The sequence below is a fragment of the Diospyros lotus genome, chromosome 1 (assembly GCF_014633365.1).
Source record: "Diospyros lotus cultivar Yz01 chromosome 1, ASM1463336v1, whole genome shotgun sequence".
In the NCBI taxonomy this organism is placed as follows: domain Eukaryota; kingdom Viridiplantae; phylum Streptophyta; class Magnoliopsida; order Ericales; family Ebenaceae; genus Diospyros; species Diospyros lotus.
In genome coordinates this window covers 24,182,575-24,205,139 of record NC_068338.1, presented here as the reverse complement: position 1 = coordinate 24,205,139, position 22,565 = coordinate 24,182,575, and the positions used below count along the sequence as shown (strand labels likewise).

The 22,565-nt window shown below is 38.7% G+C and overlaps 2 protein-coding genes across 3 annotated transcripts in view; both read left to right on the top strand.

The window, feature by feature from the left end:
* LOC127805065 (chromatin structure-remodeling complex protein SYD) overlaps window positions 1-19,230 on the top strand; it is a 61,972-nt gene extending 42,742 nt beyond the window's left edge. Inside the window, exons 22-33 of one of the 2 annotated variants that reach the window (XM_052342224.1) lie at window positions 5,792-5,908; window positions 6,099-6,179; window positions 7,227-7,334; window positions 7,770-7,939; window positions 9,361-9,439; window positions 9,532-9,606; window positions 11,298-11,395; window positions 11,506-11,613; window positions 12,277-12,334; window positions 12,451-12,681; window positions 13,327-14,119; window positions 14,324-19,230. In XM_052342224.1, the coding sequence (XP_052198184.1) occupies window positions 5,792-5,908; window positions 6,099-6,179; window positions 7,227-7,334; window positions 7,770-7,939; window positions 9,361-9,439; window positions 9,532-9,606; window positions 11,298-11,395; window positions 11,506-11,613; window positions 12,277-12,334; window positions 12,451-12,681; window positions 13,327-14,119; window positions 14,324-18,918 (6,513 nt within the window). In that variant the 3' untranslated portion in view covers window positions 18,919-19,230. Of the gene's footprint in view, window positions 1-5,791; window positions 5,909-6,098; window positions 6,180-7,226; window positions 7,335-7,769; window positions 7,940-9,360; window positions 9,440-9,531; window positions 9,607-11,297; window positions 11,396-11,505; window positions 11,614-12,276; window positions 12,335-12,450; window positions 12,682-13,326 lie in introns of both variants that reach the window. The other variant, XM_052342223.1, reaches the window with a different exon arrangement.
* A 1,756-nt stretch (window positions 19,231-20,986) lies between these two features.
* On the top strand, window positions 20,987-22,180 carry LOC127796290 (cytochrome c-type biogenesis protein CcmE homolog, mitochondrial). The gene has a single exon (XM_052328362.1). It carries the CDS (start codon window positions 21,083-21,085, stop codon window positions 21,857-21,859), a length of 777 nt encoding a protein of 258 aa, XP_052184322.1. The 5' UTR covers window positions 20,987-21,082; the 3' UTR covers window positions 21,860-22,180.
* The last annotated feature ends 385 nt before the right edge of the window (window positions 22,181-22,565 follow it).

Genomic DNA, 22,565 nt, shown 5'->3' with positions numbered 1-22,565 from the left:
CCAGGTGAATTCCTACAATCATCAGTGGTGATTTAGGCAATCGTTGGTAGTTAGGTACGGGAACTGAAGTAACAATTCCGGCCATCCAGGTGAACTCAAGGAGCGACATCAGAACTGGTGGTCCTCTGACCATTGGATGGTGATTGGGTGAGAAGAAGGCGTTGACTGGGAGGTTATCGTTGAATCGTGACGATTGCAACTTGATTCTGACAAAGTAAGGAAGGTGCAAAGGAGAAGAAGGCCATGGGGCGACTGTTGAATCCGTAGTGATTGCGAGCAAATCTAGAGGTTACTAGTCCATCGCGGTTGTCGGCTTTGATTGATAATTCAATTGCAGATCAGAGGTACTAAATTCAGGAGAATTAAAGCAGGGCATACACAACCTTGGCTGTCATGATTTCGAAACGTGGAACAGGCCAACGATTCTCGGCAGAGAATTTTGGCAATTCTTGTTCGAAGTGTGAAGACGAAGCGGAGCTAAGTGACTTTCGACTGTGATTGGAGGTGATACCTATAGGCAGACTAGAATCGTAACTATGGCAGAAGGAATGAGGTTGAGGCAATTAGAATAAAGGATGGAGGTGTTGGAGTTCAGAATGACTTAGACACATAAGGGGGTCACCCAAAGTAAGGAGGATGTGGTTGTGATTAGAGAGAGCTGGCGTGAGGATCTGGCAGCCACACGGGAGAGTATGCAACAAGAATTGGAGAGGCATCGAGAGATGATGGAGCAATATGGTCAGTGGATTAACAACATGTTCAATATGTTGTCATCCCTCCCTTGGTTCTGGTTACCATTGGAATTTCCTCCCTAGGCAGTCTCCGATTTGGGCATCCTCCCTAGGCCGCAAGGAGTGACATGGACAGAGGAGATGCCAGACTTGGAGCAAGGAGTTCAAGTAAGGGAATTTACCCCTCATACTTCCAATTACACTCCTATGCTAAGGTTGGAGATACCATAGTTTGACGGATCAAAGCCAAGGTGGTGGATCCGCCAGTGGGAGCGTTTTTTTCCAATTTTACAATGTGGCTGAAAACTAGAGGATTAACTTAGCAACAAGCTATTTGAATGATACGACTAATTCTTGGTACCAAGGGTGGACCAAGTCTAGAGGGACTGATACTAGGTGGATTGATTTTGTTGAGGAATTGTGCAAATGTTTTGGAGAGAGAAATATGGCAGATATAATTGGGGATTTTAACAAGCTAAAGTAGGAGGGATCGGTGGCTGACTATCAGGAGAAGTTTGAGGAGCTAGGGGCTCTAATGTGGAGCTCGCAATCATCTCTCACGCAGTAATATCTTTTGTCAAGCTTTATCAGCGGCCTCAAGGATGAACTAAGGTCCGTGGTGAAGATGATGATGCCTGTTACGGTGAGAGAGGCGACAGAGAAGGTAAGGTTACAAGAGCTTGCTCTAGAAGCAATTTTTAAAAAACACAGAATCGCACCGAGTAATAATCCTCCCACTAGTCAGCAGTTGGAAGGAAATCTTGAGGTTTACTCTTAACCCTAATGCAATAAAACATTCTATGCTGGAACAGAGGAGGCAGCTAGGATCGTGCTATAAATGCGGAGACAAATTCCGTCCAAGTCACCAATGTAGAAGACTGTTACTGAACACGGAAGGACTGGATGAAAAAGAAGAAGACGAAAAGGTTGTTCTGCAAGAAGAAATTGGTGAGTGCAAGGTGATCACTAGGAAGAAGTTGCAGAAATTATTACAGAAAGTGTCTCAAGAGTCATTGTTGCATTCTCTACAGGCTGTTGAATTCGAAGAAAGGACTGAAGCGGAGGAAGGACATTCAAAGGCTGCGAACGTTGCTACACTTCCTCAATGAGGAAAAGCATGAGAGAAAGAAAGAGAGGAGGATACAACAAGAAGTGAAACAGGGATTGGTTGAGCCGTAGCCCGTCATTTCAAGTTCTTGGGGAAAAAGAACTTTCTTAAGGTGGGGGATTGTCACGACCCTTGGGGTAACATAGTCATTACACTCGTAATACCTAAGTTGTGTTGTTCCTTTCAGTTAGTGCTGGAAACGATTGTACATTTTAGTTAGATATTATAACTGAAAAGAAGCCTATAAAGAGGCTAAGCAGAGTGGATGAGGGGCATGTTGAAAATAATACAAAGTTTATTTTTCCCTCTAAATTTCTCTTTCCCTCTCTTTTCTCTCCCTCAATTCTCCCTCCTTTCAAATCCTCCCTCCCTTTCTATTCTTCCTCTCGGTTCTTCTTTAATTCCAGAAACTATCCAAGTCTTAGCCCTGAGGCTTGACAAATCAGTCCTAAGCTCAGTGAGATTAGGATTTCTGACCTATCCTTGTCTAAAAATACCCCTTATAATGGATTATTTTCTATGTTCCTATTTGGGGTGCAGTTTTTAAGCAAATTTTAGTGAGATTGGGTGTATTGGGGTTTTGGGTTGGGAGTTAAGAGTTTCATCATCTTTGTATCTCTTTATTCTTATAGTGGATTTTGCTCCTCCTCCTTTGCCCATTGATATAGGCATATTTTTGAACCACGTTAATCTGTGTCTCTCTGATTTTGATCCTTTATGGGTATTTTATAATTTATTTTCTGTGTTTGTGGTGATACTTCCCAACAAATATATATGAAAAGGTACTTGGCAGTGTTTGGTACCGGTATTGTGTTGTACCAATGGCAGCTCTTGTATGTTGGCCAGGGGATTTGACAACTATGGATGTTTATACTGTCTTTTGTTGTGTGAAGTGAAGTTTGATTCATTTACGTCTAAGGTTTTAGCCATCTTGGACCTACTCTTAGTTCATGTTTATTTCTGTTTTGTAAATCAGTAGTAATTCTCATTTTTCACATCATTTCTTGGTTAAAAACCTTTAATATGAGGTCTCATTATTAGGTAATGATTTAATATTGTGGCTATATGATGCAGCCCAGAGGAAAATAGTAAAAGGTTGGATGTGTGGGAGGAGTCCACCTCCTTGGACAGAAACCTGAAGAATTCAGATAACTGAGCCACGGAAATAAAAATACAGAGGGAAACCCCTATTTTCCAAGGAGGTGGACTGAAAAGAATTCAAAAGATATTAGACTGAAATATTCTCCAAAGCTGCCTCAAAATACAGAGGGAAACCCCTATTTATAGACCCCCTCCAGACTAAATGAGTGACATTTGACTGACTTTTGGACTACTCTTAATTACACAGACTCTTTAGTTACGAAAATTAACTTTCCAAGACTCCTTAGTCCTTAACTGACTTATTTTCCCAAAACTCTCCATGGACTCAATTAAAGGCTAGGTTAGAAGACTAGCTTGCTACAAACATCTAGACTCCTTAATTAAAAAAGAAAATACTAATCATTATTCTCCATCACTTTATAAAAATCCTTTAGTTATAGGGCACAGTGAGCACTCTAGAGTTATGGTTATATGAAAAGTGGGATGAAAGACAAATCAAAAGACTACAATGGAGGAGAGGTAGAGTATAGCATTTCAATACTATATTAGATTACTGTGATCATGATCATGATGTGCACAATTTGGGGTTAGAGCCTGCAATATATAGAGGACGATTATCCGTTCTGCCTAGAATTTGGTTTCTATCAAGTATGAGGATAAGCTTGCATGGAATCAGTTCATATTATCAACAAATATACCTTATTCTTTTGAACGCATTCACTATTAGATTGAAAAGAGAACATCCTTAGCACCTTTCTTAATCAAATTGGTTTTCTAGCACCAAACTTCCTAGTAGGGTGATGTGCTGAGAGTTGAGCTTTTGTTTCAAGCCACCAAAGCTATGTAGCTCTAGATTTAAAAATTATCTTACCCAAGGCTTTTGGTATACATACTGCCTTCCTTCCAAAGCGCCCTAGCCAAATTGTTTGGCTTAGGAACACACTTGAGCACTAGCTGGCTAACCTAATGTTCAGCTAAGGAACATGCTTGAATGTTGGTTTGATTTTCTGGTTAGATAACTATTCCAATGATCCTATTTGGATAACTTCCTAATCCATATGGCCTTCGAATCCCTATGAGCAATTAATGGTCCATGTATGTGTTGCTCTCCATGGCTAACATGTACACTGCTATAACAATATCTTGTGTCTCTCACAAGATATAAACATATGCTTCAACCATTAATTTTTTGGTTACAAGTCTATGTTTTTGTTGGTGGAATTATGCTGCTTTACTGTTTTACTTATATCCATCTCATCATAGATGTGAGGGGTTCTTATGATGTCATGTCCTTGTGTTGTGATTGGAGTAATGATGCGAATGTGCATGCAATCTCTCTCCAAGAATTCCTTGTGTTTTAAGGCATGGAAAGGAAAGGGCTTCCTATTTTGCTTCTTCCATATGCTATGTGGCCACATGCCGCAATTTTTTGTACAGTTCCCATCACAAGATGTCTTTCTATTCCCTAGCAACTAGTCATTGAAGAACCAAGAAATTTGAGCCTTCTGCTACTCTCATGAATGTTAATCAGTTAGTAATATTAGATGGCACCGTTAATTATCCAAGCTAAAAAGGTTACCTTGGGATATGCTCCAATGTACCAAATATCTTTTTTGGGAGAAAGGGTGAGCATGCTGCTCTGACTTCATTTCTAGATCCACCTAATTGACTTTTCCCTTCTTATAGTAATTGTATATACAAATTCATCAATGTGAAATGATATACAGAACTCTGAGAAAAGAAGAAGGGAAGAGAGAGATTGGAGGGAAAGCTGATTCAATTCTATTAAGCTAGGGTTCCAAGTATTTATACTGAAATACTGTAACTGCTTTGTACAAGTTCCCTAAGCTAGGTACAAGGTACAACTAATATATACATCACCTAATACAGTCAAACTAATATGACATAGATAAGCTCAGTGAGAGCTGGCTAAGTAAAAAGCAATCTGAAATGGAAGCTTCCTTCTGCCTTAAAGATATATTCTTGAAGGATATGGAGAGAGTGAATTTGACCAACTTGTATACTGGTGTCAGTGCGGGTATGTCCGTGTCCAGGTGTCAGACTCATCTAATCTCATGACAAGGACATAAGAATATGGTTAAAATTTCAAACTTTTAAGTTCCTTTTTGCATTTATCTAACATGAAATTGTGATTATAAACTAGGACACAACCTTTTATCGTAGATTTAGATTTTTGTACATGTTTTCATAAAGAAACTTTTTCTTTTAATTGTCATTTTTGTTGAACCTGTGTGCAGTTAGTCATGTCAGACACAATGCTCATTTTATATGATTATGAATTATCAAGTATCCAACGTGGACACTTTACACCATTAGAGGACTTAACATTATATCATGTTTGACATATGATCTAATGAATTATGTGGCCTTCAATGACCATCATCAATTCTTTACTTTTTCTCTCTCCTTTTGGTTTCAAAGAGTTCCTTTTTATAGTTTTATGTTCTTTTAATCCCTGTTAATTCCTGTGACGGTCTCATTTGTACTTGTGTTTTCCCCCAATTTGTTTCTTTTGAAAACATTGGAAAATCTGGAGTGAGTCTGTGCTACTTAGCTGGTGAGCATGCACCTGGGACACATTCCATGTTATGGATCTTAAACAGTGGTTTACTTCAAAAGCCTCAAATCGTTTGTGGCTTTATGGGATTGACTTTCCTTATGAGTGAACTTTCTGTGTCCTGGAGGGATTTGATTGAAACATGGTATCTGACACAATTTTTGTGGGGCTTGCCAGAAAACTGCAAATAAAGAATTTTTAATTCAGACTAGACTTGTAAGGAACCTATTCTTATTATGTACTGATGTTCTTGCATATCAAATGTTTTGGTAGGTTGAAAATCAGTTACCTGAAAAGATTGAAAGACTTGTAAGATGTGAGGCCTCTGCATATCAGAAGCTTTTAATGAAGAGGGTTGAAGAGAATCTTGGAGCAATTGGAACTTCAAAGGTATTTTTCCTTGTACCGTTTTATTTTATGGTTGTGGCTTGAATATTTAATCCTTAAATGACCATTGTTCCATACTTTCTGAACTGTATACACATATATATTCACACACTAATATACACACATACAGGTACACATGCTATATGCTTTTCCTGGATAAATGTCCACTAATGCTGACCTTACTATTTGTTAGGCTCGGTCAGTACACAACTCTGTTATGGAGCTGCGGAACATTTGCAATCATCCATATCTGAGCCAGCTTCATGTGGAAGAGGCATGCTCTTTCCCTGTTAATTTATGTTTCATTTGGTAATGCAAAACATAAGATCTTTCATAGGAGAGCATGTGCCTGTGATTGTTAACTTCCTTGGGAACAAGGTTGTTAAAATCAGGATTTTAAGTGGGATCGAAAAAGTGTCCATAAAATCGGATTGTAAAATCGTAAGATTTTAGAGATAATTAAAAATATCCTTTAATTTTTGTAAATATATGTTTATAATAACATAATTTTGCAGAAAATGGATTAATATCTTTTAATAACCTGATTATTCCTTCTTATAGTTCAAAAGATGATACTTCCAAAATATAGCTCAAAAACTAGCAGGTTGGTATAGGCAATTTAGAGGTAAAATATAGGTAATTTAGAGATAAAATATAGCTTAAAATTCTTTAGAGGATTCTTTCAACGTCTTCTATTAGATTTATGTTGCATTTTTTTCTTGATTTAACATTGATTAAATCAAGTAAAATCCTGATTTGGGGTTTGGTGGTCCATTAATTAATTACTTGTTTGTCTTGATTTACTTATGCAATCAATGTTAAATCAAGTAAAAATTATAATTTAAATAAAGTAAATTGGAACTTATGCAATTAATGTTAGATGCTATGTGACATTGAAACTTATACAATCAATGTTAAATCAAGTTCCAATTTAGAGGCAAAATATAACAATTCATTGCATAAGTTCTAATGTCAGATGCTAGGTGACATTGAGACGTTGGAAGCATCCTCTAAATTGCAACTTAAATCAATGAAGGTCTTTGAATCGTAAAATCGTATATTTAAAATCGAGATTTTATAGGATTTTATCCCAAATTGGATTTTACATGGGATTTGAATCGTTTAGGGGTCTTCGAATCGTAAAATCGTACATGTAAAATCGGGATTTTAACAACAATGCTTGGGAAATTCTGCATTTTCTTTTCTTTTAGTTGGAACTTTCTGGAATTTGACCAACATTTTTGGACTGTTTTGTTGCATAAAACCTGCTCAAATTATTCTTCCGTTGTAGCATTTGACTTAATGTTGCTGTCCTTCGCAGGTTCATGAATTTATCCCTAACCATTATCTGCCAAATATTGTGAGACTCTGTGGGAAGCTTGAAATGTTAGACCGTTTACTACCAAAACTAAAAGCGACAGATCATCGGGTACAGACAGCCTTCTTATGTTCCAGGCTATATTGGAATTTTTACCATCAGAAGAATTGATTTTTGTGCTTTTTTCTTTCTTAATGGTGATAATATAAATGCATTATTGGTAATACTTGCAGTCTTTGTGATTGATATGTTACTTATGTCTTCTTACAGTTAAGCTTGAGGTTTGTGTGACTGATGTTTATTGTCTTCTAAATTTTTTCCCTTTTTAAGAAGTTTCATGGATATCTGTTCCTAGCATCATGCTACTTATGATACCTTAGGAGGTGGTATTTAATGATGTTCCTTTTCCTTTTTGTTGAACGGTCATTTTTCCTCTGAAACATTCTTGGGTTGACATGTTCCATTTAAGTACTTTGTTTAGAGTTCAGGTAGTAAATTCAAATATGAATTGGTTTCTTTCCTTTCTAACTTTCCCCCCCTATTCAGGTCCTTTTCTTTTCCACAATGACTAGGCTGCTTGATGTTATGGAAGATTATCTGTGCTGGAAACAATACCGGTATCTTCGCTTGGATGGGCATACATCTGGGGGTGAACGTGGAGCCCTTATTGAGAATTTCAATCAACCGGGTTCTCCTTTTTTCATATTTCTGCTCAGGTAATTAATGAAAAGTATTAGTAGCAAGATGTGAGTATCTATTTCATTTTAGAGTTCTAGTTGTCATTTTTCTGGTTCACCTCAGGTGGTCCTTCCTGATTCAGGATCCATTGTTAAGTTGGCATGTGTGACATCCTGTCAGTTTCTTGCAGATACTGCACCAGCTAGTTCAGTACTAGAAGCTTTTTGATTTATGCCATTGTGGCATAGTACTGCCCTAGGTTGGCAGAAATTTACCTGCTAGACTGTCTGGTAGAATTTTCACTGCCTGTGAGTGCAACTTTGGAAGCATATACTTCGTTTTGTGTGCCACACTAGTGTCAGATATTAGATATAGGTACATGTCTGACCTGCCTAATTTATTATTTTTTAGGACACATTTGGGACACCGGTGGACATGTGTGTACATGTTAGGATGTACTTAGGATGCAATTGGGTTTTGAATATAATTTTTAACAGATAGTCTATTGTTAAAATATGCAAATACACGTTCATCCTTAAACAATGAAATACATAAAATAGAACGCTATTTTCATTTGAATGATAGACAGTCACTGATGGGAAAAATGTTAGCAGGTTGGGTTCTATTCTCACCCCCTCCCATCCCATTCCCTCTTGTTTTTCTTTCATTGTTTTCATCACCTCTAGCCAGACAAGTAATGCAAAAACCTTTGGTCTGAAAATAGTGTTGTCCTAGATCTGGAAAACAATAATTTCATGGTAGATTAGTGGTATTTTTTCATTATCTTTATTAATTATCATTATTAAGGATTGAATGGTAATCCGATATTACATTGGTGGCATTTTTTCATTAATATTGGTTGCCTTTTCGTTGTGGCGTTCACAAGCGTTGCTACTGAAATATATAAAAAATATTATCTTTTACTATACCCATAGCATATCCTTATCCTTATTTTTTGAACGTGGCTGTATCTCATGTGTCATTATTCATGTTTGTTTCTGTATCCATGTCCATGTCCTTGTCTGTGTTTATTATTTATCCATACGACATTGGTGCTTCTTAGAGTGTCTTTTGAGCGAGCTGCTGACTGATTTAGCCCTGCAATCAAGATCTTCATGTACAGAAAGGCCATTAAGCTCTACACATACTTGTTGCATCTTGCATGCCTAACCTGTAGTGACTATTTTGAAAAATGTATGCAGCTCCTATGTTCTGTAATTCAGATGCTGTTCCTGATGATAGACATATGTTCCTGATGTGTAACTTTGGATAGAAGAAGACATGGTTGATCTTGTTTTACATGATTCTGTAGTGGTCTGCGTAAATCCTTATCCCTAAATGTGAACACAAGCACACATTGTTTTGAATATGTTTCTATGATAAATAGCAATAGCTTCATCCCACTTAGCCAAGTCCATGTTTATTAAAATTTTCCTTATGCTCATATATATGGTTTTAGCATCCGAGCGGGAGGTGTTGGGGTGAACCTTCAAGCCGCTGATACTGTGATCATTTTTGATACAGATTGGAATCCACAGGTAATATGTGGTCTTTTTGCCTTTAAGATTGTCAAACAGGTTCAGTGTATAACTTACTGATTCTAATTACATATAACTTCTGCACTTGTCAGGTTGATCTTCAAGCACAGGCAAGGGCTCATAGGATTGGTCAGAAGAAAGATGTGCTTGTTCTTCGATTAGAAACGGTGAGCACTTTCACAATTTGGGTTATTTGTTGAGTATATTCTGAAGATATCTATTTGAAACTTGAAATAGCTCTGTTGATGGCCGGACATATACAGAAATCAGGGAATTTTCGGGTAGAAAAACTCAAGAAAATGCTTGTATTCCTTGGGCTTTTCCTCTTAAGTTCCGTTTCCTTTTCTGTAACTATTCTTAGATGTAATTGTTTTTATGCATATGGATATGTTGGCATTTTATTGTCTTGAGATGAATTTGTTTGTCCTAAACTTGGGAATATTGGCATCTTTTATGTAATCTGACATGACATCTATGTTGGTTTGATAGTTTAGGCTGCCTTCTATTTCCCAGTGACGGGATGGATATTTCGTTTGTCTTGTTTTTCACCCCAATCGGCAAGTCAAAATCAAAAGTAAAATGATAGTCTTGAGAAATAAAATTGTTTGAAGGTTCGATTATTCGAGGTGTATGTCTCAATAATTTCTTTTTATATCTTTATCCACTTGTACCTTTATTCGCTTGATTCTTCTAGAGGGAAACTAATCAAATAAATTGGGCATTAATTCTACAATTTGGAAGTCTAAGAAGCATTTGACGCATGGGGCATCATGCAATAAATTCTAACAAACACAAGACAGTATGACATAAGATGGGGAAGACAGTAATTTATTGATCTGCATGAAGGTACAAATTGGTTGTATTGGAGGATACCTCCTTTCTGTTTACATCTAATGTCTTTGATATCCTTTTTTTTTTTATTTTTCCATAAATGGTGCTGGAAGTTCTCCTTTTTTATTCTCCTCGGGAAGAGATTCCTATGGATGATAAAATTGGTGAAGCTGTGCTAAGCCCTTTTAAAGAAGCTGCATACAGCAGAAGAAGATTCCCTAATATGGGAAAGAAAAGGGGAGACAAAGAAGAGGAAATTGTATTAGAAGACCAAAATTTGAGAATTTTTAAGGAAAGGCTTTTGCAAGTCAATCATCCAGTTTAAAGATGGTTCAAGTTCTAGGAAAAGGGGCTCAAGATAGTTTTCTAGTGGTGGTGGTTTTTAGGTATTGCCTATTTTCTTAGGTTGTGACTGGATTCATGCAATTTGTTCTATTTCTCGCCAGTCCCCTCTAAATTTGGTTGTTAGATGTTGCCACCCTTGCGGATTGTGCCTCAATATTCCTTTTACCATCTATATATTTTTTGGTACTAGATTTCTTACTGAACAAGATGAAAATAAATTGTTTCATATTTTTTGAAATCATTTTTTTTTTCATTCTGAAATATTGGAAAAAGCATGAAAAAAAGTCCAACGATCTCCTTTAAAGTGTTTAATGTAAATTGGTTGATTTAGATTTTAAAATTCCTTAATTGAAATGTTTCAAGATGGAGGGTTTATAGGTCAGATTCATGTCGATCTTGGATCAATTATCCAAAATGATAGGGAGATTAATGAGGATGTTACTCATAGAAGTAAGCCGAGAAAAGGGTAAAATGTCCCTTCTCATATCAGATATGGTTGTTTAGTAAATTCTAAGATGTATGGATCCTATGGCTAGATGAATTGCATGGAATTGTTTGAGATTTTGATCCTAGGGCTTGTCTGGATTTGTTGGTTTTGAATGTTGCCAGCTGGATTGAATGTTTTTCCTTCTTGTTTTGGTATTCTATTTGCTAAATTATATTAAATCATTGTTGAAATAAGGTGCAAACTGTGGAGGAACAAGTTAGAGCTGCAGCTGAACACAAATTGGGAGTTGCAAATCAGAGCATTACTGCTGGGTTTTTTGACAATAATACGAGGTTTGTTTTTCAGATTGAGTATGTGCTAAAGTCTGGAGTGGGGAATGTAGGGATCTCAAATTTTTACTAATCACTTCTGGTTTTTACAAAATAATCTCTACTCACTACAGTGCAGAAGATAGGAGAGAATACTTGGAGTCCCTCCTGCGGGTGTGTAAGAAAGAGGAAGCTGCACCAGTTTTGGATGATGATGCTCTAAATGACCTCATAGCACGCAGGTAGATCTTTTTTGGCTTCCATACCCATTTTTTTGCTGCCTGGGTTCATATTTGTTGGACACCACCTTTGACTTTTTTAAAAGAAAATTGTTTGTTGTTGAATTGTTAACCATCTGATCAAAGAGTTGTTAGATAGAGGATTAACTTCTTTTATACTATTATTTTACTCTCAACATGTCCCTCACATGTGACCAGACTTAACTGATAACTAGTCCAACCATGTGCAACAATTTAAATATTAGGTTGGCGGTGAGGCATGAACTCTAACTCCTTTCTCTATTATGATATTATGTTGAATTGTTAACTATCATCTGATCTAAAAGTTTAAACTGTTATATAGAGAGTGAACTTTATCTTTTATACTTAACTTTTATCTTTTATACTATTATTTTACTCTCAACATTAATGAAGTCATATTTGTGTGGTTGAGATTGTCTATCTAATTTGTGTGGCAGAATATTCTTTGAAAATTGTCATATGTTGCTGTCGCTCTTGTCATATCTTGCTGTTCTTTTGTCATACGCTGTTGCTTGTCATATCTTGCTGTTCTTTTGTCTTGACATAATATTATAGTTTTCCTTTGTGGTGGTTTGATAGTTACCCCTTCTAATGTTTGAAGGTAATCAACTTGAGTACTCTGACAATACTTATTATTGTTGGCAGTGAATCAGAGATTGATATATTTGAATCAGTTGACAGGCAAAGGAAGGAGCAAGAGATGGTATGTGGCATCCATGGAGTGTTCTAATCACTTTTCTTTTGGCAGTATAACTCCATTGGGAACATCTCTTGGTGCTTATTTATTAGTGGCTTACTAAAAAGCAACTTTGTGTGCAGGGAATGTGGAAAAAGATGGTATTCGGATATGTGAAAGATGGCTCTGAGCCTATACCTCCCTTGCCTTCTCGGCTGATAACAGATGATGATCTGAAGCCATTCTATGAAGCAATGAAAATATATGAAGTATCCGATCCAAGAGTGGTTTCTAATGTTGGGCCAAAGCGGAAGGGTGAGTATCTTGGAGGCCTGGATACGCAACAATATGGAAGGGGCAAACGAGCAAGAGAGGTTGGTCATTCTACATGATATTTAGCGTAACCATGCATTCATTGCTGTAGTCTGTCCTACATGCGCTAATACAATGCAAGACAGCCTTGTTACTCTGAATTCCGGTTTTGTTGCTATGGAAAAATTGTTGGATTTAGGCGGAATGAAGGACTGGGGTTCTTTGGGTTGAAAATGAGTGGATGTCAAGCAGACAGAAGTGCTGGAAATCAAGCAACGCAAACTAGAGGGAGATAGGAATGTGCTCAATGAATTCTGTCTGGAATTCACTCCCAAACTTTTATAAGTTCTAAACTAACCATGTAACAATGAAACGGACTCTTGAAAAGGACTCAGGATTATGTTTCCTATACAACATAATCCAGCAAGGTATACAACTAGAAAAGGTCTGGCTGGAGTGCAGCCCATGAAATAACTTTAAACAATTTTGGAAAATAACTCTTAAAATATGAATTTTGGCCTAAAAAAATTTCTATCACATGATAAAGCTTTACAGGGACTAAATAATCTTAATCAAGAATAAATAGAACAACGATTCATATTTTTGCTGAATTGTCTTCTTCTATTAAACAAAAGTTTGAACTATAAGATGACGTAATATGTACGTTTTCTAGTGTTTTTATTATTTTAGATTCTTCTATTCTTCAGGTGCGGTCTTATGAAGAGCAATGGACAGAAGAAGAATTTGAGAAGTTGTGCCAGGTGGAGTCCCCTGGGTCCCCTAAACTGAAGGAAGAAAGGGTTGATGCCAACTCACTGGTAGTGGTCAGTGGGTCTATCACTTCCACTGTTAAAACAGAGCCACCAGCAGTAGCCATGGTGTCCCCACAACCATCTCTACAGCTGCCAATGCAGCAAAGCAAAGAGGTAACGCCTCCGTCTAAACGGGGCCGTGGAAGGCCAAAGAGGGTAACTACAGATGTCTCCCAATCTGCAGTATCTCCAGCACTCTCTGGAGCCAGTAAAACAGATATGTTGTCCCAGAGCAGGCCAGCTTCTGGCTTTCCTGGGGTACCTGGAGCTGATTCAGTGCCTAGTTATGTTACAGAAAAAGCTGCTAGTGGATCCCATCCTAAATTTGGTGTATGGATTGCTCCTAGCTCTGAGTCAACGCCCGCTCTTCCTTCTGTTTCTATTTCTTCTCTGGCCACTTCGGCAACTTCCGTTTCTGTTGGTGCTGATGCCACAGCTGTTGCTCCTTCCCCTTCTCCAATGGTGCAAGTGAAAGGACAAACTCGGAAAACTAGATTTGGGGCAGAAGCACCCAGGCGTAGAAGCAAGAAGCAGGCTTCATTACCACCTGCTGTTCCAGTTCCTGCAGTTCCTCCTGTGTCTTTGACGACAGAAATGGTGGCACAGAGGGAACCGATTTCCAGTCTCCCAGCAGCCTCTTGTCTTGATTCTGTAACTGGTTCTGCTAAGGTGAACTGTAATGAACAAGGTATGGTCTCACCTTCTGTTCTGGTTCTACCGACATCATCTGAATCTGGGAAAAAGGATTTAGGATCAGAAACGCATCCTCTTTCTGTTGATCCAATATCATCTGAATCTGGGAAACAGGATTTGGGATCTGAAACACAGCCTGTTTCTTGCAATCTCATGGTCTCTGTTTCTGATTCTTCTCCTGCTACTTCTATTGTAACAGGTGTTAAGGCAACTGTGCCTAATTTTGGAGCCGACATTGTTTCTAGTTGTCAGCCAAATTCTTTGTTGACTTCTGTTCCCCCTGGTTCACAATCTGTTCCTTCCAATCCTCCCATGCCAAAGCAAACTAAAGGACGAGGTCGTGCACCTCAAAGTGGAGTGGAGGCACCCCGGCGCAGAGGAAGGAAACTAGATCCTGTTGCACCTGTTGCTGTAGATGGTCTATCTGGCCAGGATTCAAACTCTAATGAACAACCTCAGAGCAAACAACTTGTATCATCAGGGAGAAAATCTGTTGTCACGAGAAGAAAGAGACAGAATGAAGCTATGGAGCTGACAAATGTTGCGCATGCACTCTCATCTGAGGTCCAGATCTCTGATAATTTACATGGTTCAGATGCAAAACCAACTGGCCAATCAGATTATTTGTCCCAGAGCAAGCAGGAAAATTGTTTCTCAATAGCAAGTAACAGTGCTTCCATCTCTTTGGATGCAAGTGACAGTCAAACTGTTAAAAGAGATGAAAAATCACAAGAGACAGAAGTTCCTGTTCTAGAGGCAAATGTTTTGTCAGAGTCTTCAATGTCTGGGACTAAGAGTTTGGAGGACAAAAACAAATTTTCAACATTGGAGACAGCAGATAAAGTTGATACCGAGATCCAAAAGACGGAGAAGGATGTTTCTGCAAAAATACCAGAGCAAAGTGATCCTGTTATGCAGAATGCTGTCGATTTAAAGTTAGAGGTTCATAAACTTGAAGGAAAAAAAGTTGATGTTAGTTTGCGTGAAAATATGCAAAATTTATGTGGTCTAGATGAAGAGAACTTGAAGTTGAAAACTAATATGGAAGGCACTTCAATTGTTCCTCCCAATTTTGAACCATTAGACATTGTGCCTCATGAGAAACCTCCTGCTTCTGATGCTTCAGTTTTGGGAACAATAGCTTCAGTTGGGGACCATTCAAGGAACAATTCTGAGGTTCAATCTATGAAGCAAGATGAGAAAGAAGAAATGAAGTGTTCTGGTCTAGATGAAATGGTTGTTTCAGAACCTGGGGAGACTCTGAATTTGGAGAAGACTTGTACTTTGTCAATGTTGGGAAAAGAAGTTCCAGTTGTCAATCCTGATACTGAAAAAATGGAGAAAGAAGCTGATGCGGAAGTACAAGAGAGCAGTGATCATATTTTGCAGGGTGCTGTTGTTACTGATGAGGCTTGTGGACCTGAAACTGAAGCCAATTCTGGTTCTTTTCTGCATGAGTCAGGTCCAAGAGGTCTGGTCCTTGCAAATTCAGTTGTGGGGACTAATGTAGAAGAAGAGAGCAAGGCTTCTGGTTTAGATGATTTAGGCATTTCAGTGCCCGCAGAGATGCAGAACTTGGAGGAGAAAATGTGTTCTACTTTGCCAAAGTTGGAAAGAGAAGCTCCAGGCCCTGGTGCTGAAACTGAGAAGGAAGCTGACGCAGAAGCACTAAAGAGCAGTGATCCTATTTTGCAGACTGTTATTGATACAAAGCCTGAGGCTTCTGCACCAGAAACCAAGATTGTTTCTGGTTCTTCTGAATACGAGGCAGATCCAATAGGTCTAGTCAAAACAAACTCAATTGCGGGGACCAATGTAGAAGAAGAAAGGAAGGTTTCTGGTCTAGATTATTTAGTCATTTCAGAGCCTGGGGTGACTAGGAATTTTGATGAGAAAAAGTGTTCCCCTCTGTCAATTTTGGAAACAGCTGCCCCAGTTGATGCTGAAACTGGAGAGACTGAGAAGGAAGGTGATGCAGAAGTACAAAAGAGCAGTGACCCTTTGTTGCAGTGTGCTATTGTTACAAAGCCTGTGGTTGACGGACCAGAAACACAGATCAATTCTGGTTCTTTTGAACATGAGGCAGATCCTAGAGGTCCAGTCCAAGTAAACTCAAGTGTGGGAACTAACGTGGAATACTCTTCAGCTGTTGCTGAGCCATTGGAAGACGCATGTCATGATAAAGTTCTTGCGCATGTTCCTCCAGTTTTGGGAAATGAACCTCCAGGTTTGGACCTTACAGTGGATAAGTTCAAGGATCTATCAGGGAAGGACAAAGCTAAAGAACAAGAAACTAAATGTCCAGCTCCTGACTGTGCAGTCGGCTCAGATCCAGGGTCAAGTAAGATTTTGGAGGAGGATAAGTTTTCAACTTTATCAGTGTTAGAGGCTGGTGATCTAGCATCTGATCCTGAGACTGAGATGTCTGAGAAGAAGGTTAATGCAGAAGCACGAATTGAGGATCAATCTGGGAAAGAAGAAGCTAAAGAACAAGAAGTGGAATGTCTGGATCCTGACTACATAGCTGCCTCAGATCATGGAGAGACTAAGATTTTGGAGGAGAAAAGTTTTTTAACAATGTCAATGTTGGAAAGAGCTGCTCCGGCAGTTGATCCTGATATTGAGATGTCTGAGAAGGAAGTTAGTGCAGAAGGAAAAGATTGCAAGAGTGTCGTTGGTTCGTCTGGAAATGTATTGGGCCCTACAGACCATGTCAATGCTGAACCACTGAATGATGTGCCTTGTGAGAAACCTGCTGTTCCTGATGCTTCAATTTCTGACACTGAAATTACAGTTCAGGCCATTGTAATCGATGCTGATATTCCACCTGGCAGGGATTATGCAGCAGAGCAAGAAAACAAAGGTCATCTTCTAGACAAGTCTGAGGTTAAATCTACGAAGCAAGATGACAAAGAAGAAGAAGGGAAATATTCTGGTCTAGACGAATTGGTTGTTTCAGAGTCTGGGGGGACTCAGAATTCGGAGAAGACTTGTACTTTGTCAAGGTTGGGAAAAGAAGTTCCAGTTATCGATGCTGATACTGAAAAAATGAAGGAAGCTGATGGAGAAGCACAAGAGAGCAGTGATTGTATTTTGCAGGGTGTTGTTACAGATGAGGCTTGTGGACCTGAAATTGAAACCAATTCTGATTCTATTCAGCATGAGGCGGGTCCAAGAGGTCTGGTCCTTGCAAATTCAATTGTGGGGACTAATGTAGAAGAAGAAAGCAAGGCTTCTGGTTTAGATGAATTAGTCATTTCAGTGCCCGGGGAGATACAGGACTTGGAGGAGAAAATGTGTTCTACTTTGCCAACGTTGGAAAGAGAAGCTCCAGGCCCTGACGCTGAAACTGAGAAGGAAGCTGTTGCAGAAACACTAAGGAGCAGTGATCCTATTTCGCAGGCTATTATTGATGAAATGCCTGAGGCTTCTGCACTGGAAACCAAGAATGCTTCTGGTTCTTTTGAATATGAGGCAGATCCGATAGGTCTAGTCCAAGCAAACTCAATTGTGGGGACTAATGTTGAAGAAGAAAGGAAGGTTTCTGGTCTAAATGATTTAGTCATTTTGGAGCCTGGGGTGACCAAGAATTTTGAGGAGAAAAAGTGTTACCCTCTGTCAATTTTGGAAACAGCTGCCTCAGTTGATGCTGAAACTGGAAAGACTGATAAGGAAGCTGATGTAGAAGCACAAAAGTGCAGTGATCCTTTATTGCAGTGTGCTAAGCCTGTGGTTTATGGACCAGAAACAAAGATCAATTCTGGTTCTTATGAACATGAGGCAGATCCTAGAGGTCCAGACCTAGCAAACTCTAGTGCAGGAACGAACATGGAATACTCTTCAGCTGTTTCCGATCCATTGGAAGACAAATGTCATGAGAAACTTCTTGTGCCTGATCCTCCAGTTTTGGGAAAGGAATCTCCAGGTGTAGACCTTACAGTGGATACGTTCGAGGATCAATCAGGGAACAACAAAGCTAAAGAACAAGAAACTGAATGTCCGGCTCCTGAATGTGCGGTTGGCTCAGATCCAGGGTCGAGTAAGATCTTGGAGGAGGATAAGTTTTCAACTTTGTCAGTGTCAGGGACAGGTGATCCAGCATTTGATCCTGAGACTGAGATGTCTGAGGAGGTGGTTAATGCAGAAGCACGATTTGAGAGTCAATCTGGGAAAGATGAAGCTAAAGAACAAGAAGTGGAATGTCAGGCTCCTGATGACATAGTTGCCTCAGATCATGGGGAGACTAAGATATTGGAGGAAAAAAGTGTTTCAACAATGTCAATATTGGAAAGAGCTGCTCCGGAAGTTGATCCTGATATTGAGATGTCTGAGAAGGAAGTTAGTGCAGAAGGAAAAGATTGTAAAAGTGTGGTTGGTTCTTCTGGAAACGTGCCTTGTGAGAAACCTGATGTTCCTTATGCTTCAATTTCTGACACCGCAATCACAGTTCAGGCCATTGTAATCGATGCTGATATGCCAGCAGGGAGGGAATATGCAGCAGTGCAAGAAAACGGAGTTCATCTTCTAAATACTGGTCCTTCGGAAAACCAGATAAACACTGGTCCTCCTGAAAGCTTGGAAGAATTGACAGATGTCATGCAAGAAAGCCTGGTTACAGGGCCTGAAGTTGATGCCCCTTCTGAAATTCCTCCCAATCCCCCCCTTAATGACAGGCCCTCTGAGGAACAACATAGATTAGAAGCGTCTCAGCAGGGCGATTCTGGGTCTGAAGGGGCAAAGGACTCTTCCTCTGCAGCAGAGAATGAATCTGAATCTGCTGCCCAGGTACAATGACTGGATATATAACAAATTTCTCTCATTTTGATGGCTTCAGATTGGATTAAGCACTGTGGTGTTGGTTGGCTTCATTGTACATTGTGTAAAGGCCGGCAGCATAGAATAGGAAGAAGCCCTTGCTGTTACAGAAGCTCTAGCTTTTTGTTGGTAATATATTTAGCCATGCCCTCCTATGTTTTCTCACTACATGGGTGTGTATATATGGATCTGTATTTTTGCTGATCATTAACAAACCTATCGGCCATTCCTTTTGTGGTAAATTAATCTCTCTGCCGTCTGTATACAAAGATAATATAGCAAACTTTTATCTGTTCTGGATTATTATTATTAGAAGCTTTCAAGTAAAGAAATAGCAAAGAAAAATCAGGTTCTGTTTGTTTGGTTTGGGGGAAAGTGTTTTTATGATGGAAAATAATTTTTCTGAAACAATTTCTTAAAAGAATTTTTTTGAAATGTGTTTTTTGGTTATTTGGTTGTAATATGAAATATTGTTAAAAATTTATTTTCAGTGTTTTGCATCGGTATTGGGCAACAATAATAATGGAGATCGATTGAGAGAGGCAAAGCACGACGGATATGGCAACGCAGGAGAGTACACCTTCTCTTGGTGCATATTACATTTCTATTGGGCAATAATATATTAAAGAATATTCACCAAAAATCTGTACTCATTTAATGTTAAAAGAGTTTTTATTTGGCAGGCTGAGTTAAATCTCAATTGTAGGGGTGGCCACATGTTACTAAATAAATAGAAATAAATGTTTAGGTGCATTATTGGCAGATTAAGGTAGTTACGCGTCTCTTGATAATTTATTGTTATATTGAAGCATATTTAAAAAACACAAATATTTTATATAATATATCATAGGAGGAGAAAAGTTAATTTCTATTGATGTTATTCCGATATTGATGCATTTATAATTTTCTTTGATGAGATGTGAATCTTTATAACTATAAAAATGACTTAATTTTCAATTGTTAGGCGCGATTGAATTACGACATAAAATTTCTTTTTATTGAAAATTTTCACTATATTCTCTTATCTCTCTCTTAAATAAAAAAAAATAAGGTGTAATTTTGTGAGTTTTTAACTCTAAATCCTTGTTAATTGTATATAAATAGGTATTAATGATGTGTCTCGTGCTTACGTGTAAATAAAAAATATACTTAATAATTGAAATTCAATTCTTTAGATTTTTTAAGTAAAATTTATGTCAAAAAGATTCTTAGTATAGGGGTAAAATTAGTTTCAAGTTTAAACCTAAGTTATGATAGACTGGTTGTTTGAAGAGAATTTTTTCTATGATCAAAATTTATCTTTTATTAGTTTGATGCCTACTATTATAAATTAATGAAATACCTATAGTAAAAAATGAAAAGAATTTCGTCACCATTTTACAAAAAAAATATTAGGTATGAATATGTTACATACTATCTCTTCAATATAAAATATGTTTTAAAAATCACTTTGTCAATAACTTTAACATCAAAATAATAAAAAAGGTTAATATATAATAGAATAGATAGATAATAGATTTAGTTATATAGTGACACGTGAAAAATTAAAAAAAAAATATTACTTATATAAATAATTGAGTAGTGAGAGAATGATTAAAAATGTCCAATGATAAAAATACTCTCATCTAATTTGTAAATTTACCATCCTTACCCTTGGTTGCCTATTCTCTCATCTATCACGGTCGTCTCCAGCAAGCTTCACCTCGCTAAATGTTGATGTATCCTCTCGTCACCGTGTTATAGTGCCTTGGACTACTACCTCTGTATCTCACTGTCGCTCCGTTAAAGTACCTTGTATGATCACGATTGCATCTTCTTGTTGCCTCGCTATTGTGCCTCGTGTCCATTGCCACTGACCATCTCGTCACTTGCCGCTACTGCCTTTGAATGAAGCTTGATCATAAAATTCAATTAAACTTCAAACGACGAAGTTCTATTTGATCATCTAACTTGTCGTTCCATCAAATTATTATTATTATTATTATTATTATTATTATTACTATTTATAAATTGTTGTGCGAGATTGACCGAGGCGAAGTAGCCAAGTAGCTAATCACGCGCCTCCGTGGAAACCCCTCAAAACCCCCCTCTTTTCCTTTCTTTCACTTTCTCCCCTTTAGAAAATTTTCCCGAGAAAATCGCGATGGCCTGCGCACTAAGCTCCCGATTCGCTGCTCGTCTTCTCCGCCGCCACTTCCACTCTCACCACCACCATCCTCCAATCTTCTCCCTCTCCTCCAACTTCCCACCCTCGATCTCCTCCGCCATCCTCCAATCTGAGCCGTCCATCACCGCCTCCGACCTCCCTTTGGGCTTCCGCTTCTTCTCGATCGCCCGGCGGCAACCTGTCCGCTCGAACCGGGTGGACATCGGCGCCCGAGCGCGGCAGCTCCAGCAGCGCCGGCTCTGGACTTACGCCCTGACCTTTAGCTGCATCGCGGGTTTCGTCGTGATCGTGCTCAACAATTTCCAGGACCAATTGGTCTTCTATGTGACCCCAACCGATGCTCTCGCCAAATACAACGCAAACCCTACCAAGAACAAGTTCCGGCTCGGTGGTCTGGTGCTCGAAGGCAGTGTCGCCCACCCGGCCAACTCCACCGAGATGGAGTTCGTCATCACCGACCTAATCACCGACATCTTGGTCCGATACCAGGGCTCCTTGCCCGACTTGTTCCGTGAAGGCCATTCGGTGGTGGTGGAAGGCTTTGTTAAGCCTATTCCGGAGGAGATCAAGAGAGAGGTGCCTCCTAAGAACGTTTCGGGCAAGGCGAGGAGCGGCGAGTGTTATTTTGCGGCCACGGAGGTGCTGGCGAAGCATGATGAAAAGTATATGCCACAGGAGGTCGCGGCCGCGATTGAGAAGAATAAGAGGAAGATTGAGGCTGGAGGGCATGAGGAGGAGATTGCTAAGAGCTAGATCAATGGGTAATACCACAATTTTGGTTTTATAGAATCATATATTTATATAACTTGACAATTATACAATTGTTTTGAACCACATTTGGTGCCAGAAAAATTCTTCGTTCTTTCTTGAATTGAGGGAGGGAGATAATAGTTTACAGTTGATTGAGGTTTTTAGGTTTCGATTCTGTTGTATTGCCAACAATCTTCGTTGTCTGTAATCATCCCATTGTTTTGCCCACATGAATATGTGGGGTTGATGCTCAAGTTATGTGGATTATGAATAAAAGCCTTATGATGGATTTTATCTGCAACCTTGCTTTTGACCTTTTTTCTGGAATGCCATGAGATGCTTGTGTTCTAATGTGATTTATGCTTACATGTGCGCATCATTAGGTACTTTGATATTTCTTTAGTTTTGTAGCTGTGAAGATGTTTCTGTGGAAAGGCTCTTTCTTCTATCTAAGTATTGAATATCTTTCTATCATGTCGATATAGGGTAGATTGGAGCTGTTGCAATTTTGTTAATAATTCTAATTTGAACAGAATAGGAAGCTTTGTTTTGAGAAGAAACCAGTAAAAGGCCCTTAATATAAGACCATCGTGGTTGATTGGGCATTCAATGCTAGCAGAAATTAAATTTGACTTGCATTTTGTTTTATGGAACTTGTTGCATGATATAGGCAGAAAACGCGTCTGAGAAGATAAATGAGTTATGGAAC

Excerpts from the sequence above, each read along its gene's own strand:
- LOC127796290 (XM_052328362.1), top strand. The coding sequence starts at position 21,083 with ATGGCCTGCGCACTAAGCTCCCGATTCGCTGCTCGTCTTCTCCGCCGC.